We start from the raw sequence: 8,657 nt of genomic DNA on the forward strand, positions 1-8,657 counted from the left end.
GTATATGTTTACCTCTCAGAATGTTTGGCAATATGTTTATTTGTGATGTGTGTCTATGTATATATTAACACGTTGTACTGAATAGGGTGAGAATAGCTTGAGCTACCTCATCCCTTTGTGTGTATTTTACCTCAATAAACTTATTTCAATTTTAATTTCAATTTCTCCTGACCCTGGGTTCTCCTATTCACTGATTGATCACTACACCAGACGGTTGCCGGTCTATTGTCCTGGTCTGGACCCTGGCTTGCTGCGGTACTGTCCACGGAGCCATTCCCATCTCTGTTCACTGGTCCACCCGCGGCTTGATTCGGTGTTCCTCTCGAGCCCCGTCAAACAGGCCTCAAGGTGCAATAACTGTTCCAGGTATGGTGGGGGGCTGCTTACAGTTGACACATTTAGGCATTACCCCGCCACCCTCACCCGGTGTAAGCTTAGCCAGACACTGCTTGATGGCGTGAGAGCCACTGCAACACTCACACCTAGTTGGGCGATCTCATTGCCACGTTCTGTGATCCCACCGTTGACAGTTGCCACATAAAGATGGGCTGCCAATATACCTCTCCACCTTGCACGCCATCATGCCTGATAATTTAATGACTGGGGGCAGGTCTCCCTTCCAAAGAGTTATTGTTTGATTTTTGGGCAGTCCCTCTGGTCCAGTGTTGCGCCTGACCCAGACAGTCTCTTCACAGTCCTCGAGATATTCCACTGCAACATGAATACTGTTGTCTTTGAGTATATTTTTAGTTGGTCTTGTCTGTGGGTTTGCTTCCAACAATTTAACATTTTTTCCTTGATACTCATGGCTGGTCTATATGAAGAGCTTCACTGGTTAAGAGGCGGGATCAAAGAGCTGAAGCCCAACCCCAGCAATCACAATTAGGTGTGTACAGGGTCGTTACCGTCCCGTGGTTCTTGAGATGAACTGCCTGTCTTCACACTGTACACCTGTCACCCGGCCTGACACACCCACCGCGCTACACCTGTCATCCGGCCTGACACACACACACACCAGTACATCTGTCACTCGTACTGACACCCACACACCGGTACACATGTCTCTCATCCTGACACACACACACACCACGGTACACCTGTCACCCGTTTAAACACACACCATTACATCTGTCACCCGTGCTGACACACACACACCCCAGTACACTTGTCACCCGTGCTGACACACACACACCCTGGTACACTTGTCACCCGTGCTGACACACACACACCCTGGTACACTTGTCACCCGTACTAACACACACACCCCGGTACACTTGTCACCCGTGCTGACACACACACACACCCCAGTACACTTGTCTCCCGTGCTGACACACACACACACCCCAGTACACTTGTCACCCGTGCTGACACACACACACCCCGGCACACTTGTCACCCGTGCTGACACACACACACCCCGGTACACTTGTCACCCGTGCTGACACACACACACCCCGGTACACTTGTCACCCGTGCTGACACACACACACCCCGGTACACTTGTCACCCGTGCTGACACACACACACCCCGGTACACTTGTCACCCGTGCTGACACACACACACCCCGGGACACTTGTCACCCGTGCTGACACACACACACCCCGGTACACTTGTCACCCGTGCTGACACACACACACCCTGGTACACCTGTCTCCCGTGCTGACACACACACACCCCGGTACACTTGTCACCCGTGCTGACACACACACACCCTGGTACACCTGTCTCCCGTGCTGACACACACACACCCCGGTACACTTATACAATACAATACAATACAATTTTATTTAGGTAAGGTACATACATACAATAAATATTTACAAGGATTGTTTGACTTATAGGTAGAGCTAGTACATACAATGCCTAAAGCCACTATTACGCAAAGCGTTTCGGGCATGATAAACTTAAATGACAAGCTTAATACTAATTGAGCATAATGAGTAGAATGAGAACAAGAAATGAAAACATAGATGAAAAAGCAGCACAAATACAATTATGTCGACAAACAGCGCTCTTTAAAGAAAAAAACAGACATTGGTTGACAATAGAAGGGTAAGGTAGGTTACAGGGAATTTATTAGGTATAGCTTCGCTATACCTAATAAAGCCAAGCCGCTATACCAAGCTTCGACTTGTCACCCGTGCTGACACACACACACCCCGGTACACTTGTCACCCGTGCTGACACACACACACCCCGGTACACCTGTCTCCCGTGCTGACACACACACACCCCGGTACACTTGTCACCCGTGCTGACACACACACACCCCAGTACACTTGTCACCCGTGCTGACACACACACACCCCGGTACACCTGTCACCCGTGCTGACACACACACACCCTGGTACACTTGTCACCCGTACTGACACACACACACACCCCAGTACACTTGTCACCCGTGCTGACACACACACACCAGTACACTTGTCACCCGTGCTGACACACACACACCCCGGTACACTTGTCACCCGTGCTGACAGACACACATCCCGGTACACTTGTCACTCGTGCTGACACACACACACCCTGGTACACTTGTCACCCGTGCTGACACACCCACCGCGGTACACCTGTCACCCGGCCTGACACACCCACCGCGGTACACCTGTCACCCGGCCTGACACACCCACCGCGGTACACCTGTCACCCGGCCTGACACACACACACCCCTGTACACCTGTCACCCGTGCTGACACACACATACCCCTGTACACCTGTCACCCGTGCTGACACACACACACCCCTGTACACCTGTCACCCGGCCTGACACACCCACCGCGGTACACCTGTCACCCGGCCTAACACACACACACCCTGGTACACCTGTCTCCCGTGCTGACACCCACACACACACCAGTACATCTGTCACCCGTGCTGGCACACACACACCCCGGTACACCTGTCACCCGTGCTGACACACACACACCCAGGTACACCTGTCTCCCGTGCTGACACACACACACCCCGGTACACCTGTCACCCGTGCTGACACACACACACCCAGGTACACCTGTCACCCGTGCTGACACACACACACCCAGGTACACCTGTCTCCCGTGCTGACACACACACACCCCGGTACACCTGTCACCCGTGCTGACACACACACACAGACGTGTACACAACTGTACGAACACACAGGTGTTGTCCCCCTCCCCCGGTACACTCAACCCGCATGGTAAACACTGACTTCTTAATCACGGCTCCTAGGATAGTACAGAGCTTAATCACGGCTCTTAGGATAGTATAGAGCTTAATCTCGGTTCTTAGGATAGTACAGAGCTTAATCACGGCTCTTAGGATAGTATAGAGCTTAATCACGGCTCTTAGGATAGTACAGAGCTTAATCACGGCTCTTAGGATAGTACAGAGCTTAATCACGGCTCTTAGGATAGTACAGAGCTTAATCACGGCTCTTAGGATAGTACAGAGCTTAATCACGGCTCTTTGGATAGTACAGAGCTTAATCACGGCTCTTAGGATAGTACAGAGCTTAATCACGGCTCTTAGGATAGTACAGAGCTTAATCAAGGCTCTTAGGATAGTACAGATCTTAATCACGGCTCTTAGGATAGTACAGAGATTAATCACGGCTCTTAGGATAGTACAGAGCTTAATGACGGCTCTTAGGATAGTACAGAGCTTAATGACGGCTCTTAGGATAGTACAGAGCTTAATCACGGCTCTATGGATAGTACAGAGCTTAATCACGGCTCTTAGGACAGTACAGAGCTTAATCACGGCTCTTAGGATAGTACAGAGATTAATCACGGCTCTTTGGATAGTACAGAGATTAATCACGGCTCTTAGGATAGTACAGAGCTTAATCACGGTTCTTAGGATAGTGCAGAGCTTATTCATGGCTCCTAGGATAGTACAGAGCTTAATCACGGCTCTATGGATAGTACAGAGCTTAATCACGGCTCTTAGGATAGTACAGAGCTTATTCATGGCTCCTAGGAGAGTACAGAGCTTATTCACGGCTCCTAGGATAGTACAGGGCTTAATCACGGCTCTTAGGATTAGTACAGAGCTTAATCACGGCTCTTAGGATAGTACAGAGCTTAATCACGGCTCTTAGGATAGTACAGAGCTTAATCACGGCTCTTAGGATAGTACAGAGCTTAATCACGGCTCTTAGGATAGTACAGAGCTTAATCACGGCTCTTAGGATAGTACAGAGCTTAATGACGGCTCTTAGGATAGTACAGAGCTTAATCACGGCTCTATGGATAGTACAGAGCTTAATCACGGCTCTTAGGACAGTACAGAGCTTAATCACGGCTCTTAGGATAGTACAGAGATTAATCACGGCTCTATGGATAGTACAGAGATTAATCATGGCTCTTAGGATAATACAGAGCTTAATCACGGCTCTTAGGACAGTACAGAGCTTAATCACGGCTCTTAGGATAGTACAGAGCTTAATCACGGCTCTATGGATAGCACAGAGCTTAATCACGGCTCTATGGATAGTACAGAGCTTAATCACGGCTCCTAGGATAGTACAGAGCTTATTCACGGCTCTTAGGATAGTACAGGGCTTAATCACGGCTCTTAGGATTAGTACAAAGATTAATTAGTGGTCGCTAGAGCACTTCCCCGCTTTAGCGACGACGTCCAGAGTCGTTCATTAAAATATTTGTTAAAAATTTAAATTTTATCTGATCAATCTAGTAATGGTTTCAAAATGAGCGCCTTTAGATTGCACACAATTTAGCACTTTCGCACCCATATGTCGCTTGAGCACGACATATTTTTTTTCTCTTGAATGCACCTCAAGCGGCATTTGAAAAAAATATATCTATAAAATCCAATTCATATCCGATCGACTTGGGGATAGTATAAAAATGTTTGCCATTATATTTTCGTTTTTTTTTAACAGCCTCATAGCCTATTTGGGAGAACGGCATCTACTTGGTAAGACCATTGTATTGTTGACACGACCAGTGTAATCGACGTAGTTTTTGATTTGGTGCCGGTCTAACGCATCCTTGTGTGACATTTTATACATATGTTCTTCTAGGACATTCTATTGCGAAGACATTGGTACAAAAATTAAGTACATACTACGAAAATTAAGGTCAGGACAGTGAAAAGAATTTATACTTTTCAATAGGTGTTTCCCCTATCTGCAGTCAGGTATGTGGTAAGAGGGAACACTTCAGCCACTTCCCACACTCTTGCGGGTGGGCCGCTACCATGATTTTACATTTAAATGCATATGTCCGTGTAGGGAATTTTATTGCGGTCACAGTGATATCAAAATTAACGACATAGAACAATTCCGGGGTTGACAAACATGAAAAGATCATAAACATTTCAGCACGGTTTGACGCTCCCGGCTAACGATCGCCGTAGTTTTTTATTTGGTGCGGGTCTCATGTCGAGTTTGGTGAAATTTTATATATATATTCCTCTAGAGCATTCCCTTGTGAACAAATTGATACCAAATTTAAATACATACATGGAATATTAAGGTGAGCAGACCGAAAAGATTATAAACAATTTAGTGTCGCCGCTTGGTCGCCCAAAACGAACAGCCCACACCCAGAAAGTACACAGTTTACTCCAGGGAGCGCGAAGTGTTTAGTCCCACTCTCCTGAATCCTTGGCACTACTTCAAGGCCGCTGGCTTCTCCCGCTCACGTTACAGAAGTCTTTCAGAGTCCAATGTTCGCTATCCTGACACACTCACAGTAACCAGTGACTGTGTCCCAGTACTAGCAGGTGTCCTGGTGATGATATCCTGACACACTCACAGTAACCAGTGACTGTGTCCCAGTACTAACAGGTGTTATACAAATATGGCCCCTGTGACAGTGGTGTCTCCTCAGAGGAGACAATGTGGCCCCTGTGACAGTGGTGTCTCCTCAGAGGAGACAATGTGGCCCCTGAGACAGTGGTGTCTCCTCAGAGGAGACAATGTGACCCCTGTGACAGTGGTGTCTCCTCAGAGGAGACAATGTGGGCCCTGTGACAGTGGTGTCTCCTCAGAGGAGATAATGTGGCCCCTGTGACAGTGGTGTCTCCTCAGAGGAGACAATGTGGGCCCCTGTGACAGTGGTGTCTCCTCAGAGGAGACAATGTGGCCCCTGTGACAGTGGTGTCTCCTCAGAGGAGACAATGTGGCCCCTGAGACAGTGGTGTCTCCTCAGAGGAGACAATGTGACCCCTGTGACAGTGGTGTCTCCTCAGAGGAGACAATGTGGCCCCTGTGACAGTGGTGTCTCCTCAGAGGAGACAATGTGGGCCCCTGTGACAGTGGTGTCTCCTCAGAGGAGGCAATGTGGCCCCTGTGACAGTGGTGTCTCCTCAGAGGAGACAATGTGGGCCCCTGTGGCAGTGGTGTCTCCTCAGAGGAGACAATGTGGCCCCTGTGACAGTGGTGTCTCCTCAGAGGAGACAATGTGGCCCCTGTGACAGTGGTGTCTCCTCAGAGGAGACAATGTGGGCCCCTGTGACAGTGGTGTCTCCTCAGAGGAGACAATGTGGCACCTGTGACAGTGGTGTCTCCTCAGAGGAGACAATGTGGCCCCTTTGACGGTGGTGTCTCCTCAGAGGAGACAATGTGGCCCCTGTGACAGTGGTGTCTCCTCAGAGGAGACACCGCTGTTTATACTTACCATTCAACACTACCCTTCACCACCTTCCCTACCCTTGACCACCTTCCTTAGGGGTTTGACCACCTTCCCTATCCTTGACCACCTTCCCTACCTTTGACCACCTTCCCTACCCTTGACCACCTTCCCTACCCTTCACCACCTTCCCTACCCTTCACCCACCTTCCCTACCCTTCACCACCTTCCCTACCCTTCACCACCTTCCCTACCCTTCACCACCTTCACTACCCTTCACAACCTTCCCTACCCTTCACCACCTTCCCTACCCTTCACCACCTTCCCTACCCTTCACCATCTTCCCTACCCTTCACCACCTTCCCTACCCTTCACCACCTTCCCTACCCCTCACCACCTTCCCTACCCTTCACCACCTTCCCTGCCCTTCACAACCTTCCCTACCCTTCACCACCTTCCCTACCCTTCACCACCTTCCCTACCCTTCACCATCTTCCCTACCCTTCACCACCTTCCCTACCCTTCACCACCTTCCCTACCCATCATCACCTTCTCTACCCTTCACCACCTTCCCTACCCTTCACCACCTTCCCTACCCTTCAGCACCTTCCCTACCCTTCAACACCTTCCCTGCCCTTCACCACCTTCCCTACCCTTCACCACCTTCCCTACCCCTTCACCCAACCCGTTCTCGTTATAGCACGTCACATTCTGACGTATACTTTACCTAAGGACAAAAACTGATGTACAAGAAGATTGTTGCGGCTCGCGAAACTGAGGTGATGTCCCGTTTTCTGTTCTTGGTGATGTTTGGTGAGATGTGGATGTGAGTGTTGGCGGCAGGGCAGCAATGGCCTTATTCTGTATATTTATAGTGGGCCTAAAAGTGGGTGGGCCGACAAGCAGCTCCACATCTCACCAAACATCACCGGATAACGACCACCCTGGAAATTCAACTTGTTGGTGTTCTCATTGATAACAAGTCGATTTTTTTCAAGGACCACATTCAAAATATAACGAAAAAAGTTTCTAAAACAGTTGGCATTCTTTCTAAAATCAGATATTATGTACCTCGGCCTTGCTTGTAACGCTCTATTACTCTCTCATCTACCCTTATCTCAACTATGGTATATGTGCTTGGGGTTCTATTACCCAAAATTATCAAAATCTTCTAATTACTCCATATAAATTAGCTATTAGAACAATAACAAACTCTGGCTCTAGACAGCACTCGGACCTTTATTTAAATTTTTAATTTGTTAGATATTATGTCACTGCACATCCTCTCATGTGTACTCTATATATATTAAACTCTGAACTGTAATGCCAATCCTGACCTTAAACGCTTCCTAAAGGGTTGTAACAGAACTCTTGGGGGCACCACACTAGAAACAAATATCTATTTCATAATTCAAGATTGAGACTTAACTAAACTAGAAACGCTATGGAAATCAAGGGACCCCAGAATGTGGAATGACCTTTCCAATCACGTCAAAGACTGTCCATCTCTCAACCAGTTTAAGAGAAGCACTAAGTACTACCTAATCGACTCCATGTAACATTCCTTACCTCCTAAATGTCAACCACTGTCTTCCTATTATCAAACATCATTAATGACTAACTTGTAAAACTGCTAATAACTGACATGTATAAACTTAAGAAAATTGTAGTCTGTCAGTTTATTTACTCAAAATGACTATCCGCTCGTCTGTTGCAATTGTTGTTGTTAATTCGACATGTAATTATGGTAATTCTTTCATCTACTTCAGTTCACTTCATGCTTTTGATCTCATTTAGTCTTAAGTCTTAGTTTTTAAGTGTTTTTCCCACATCTTGTATGAAACGGTGTGCATATTAGTGGCAACCAGGCTGTGACTCATACGTCAGGCTGCGAGCAGCCGTGTCCAACAGCCTGGTTGATCAGTCCAGCAACTAGGAGGCCTGGTCGACGACCGGGCCTCGGGGACGCTAAGCCCCGGAAGCACCTCAAGGTAACCTCAAGGTATGTTACCAGACTAGTCCAAGAACTGAGATATGAGCTACGAGGAAAGGCTACAGGAGCTACACCTCACGTC

General features: G+C 48.0%; 1 protein-coding gene across 1 annotated transcript in view; it reads right to left on the minus strand.

The window, feature by feature from the left end:
• Positions 1 to 496: 496 nt before the first annotated feature.
• Positions 497 to 8,657, minus strand: part of LOC138350503 (uncharacterized) — a 53,194-nt gene continuing 45,033 nt past the window's right edge. Inside the window, exon 3 of the mRNA XM_069301523.1 lies at positions 497 to 711. Coding sequence (XP_069157624.1) covers positions 497 to 711 — 215 coding nt within the window. The remainder of the gene's footprint in view (positions 712 to 8,657) is intronic.

The sequence above is a fragment of the Procambarus clarkii genome, chromosome 46, assembly GCF_040958095.1.
Source record: "Procambarus clarkii isolate CNS0578487 chromosome 46, FALCON_Pclarkii_2.0, whole genome shotgun sequence".
In the NCBI taxonomy this organism is placed as follows: Eukaryota; Metazoa; Arthropoda; class Malacostraca; order Decapoda; family Cambaridae; genus Procambarus; species Procambarus clarkii.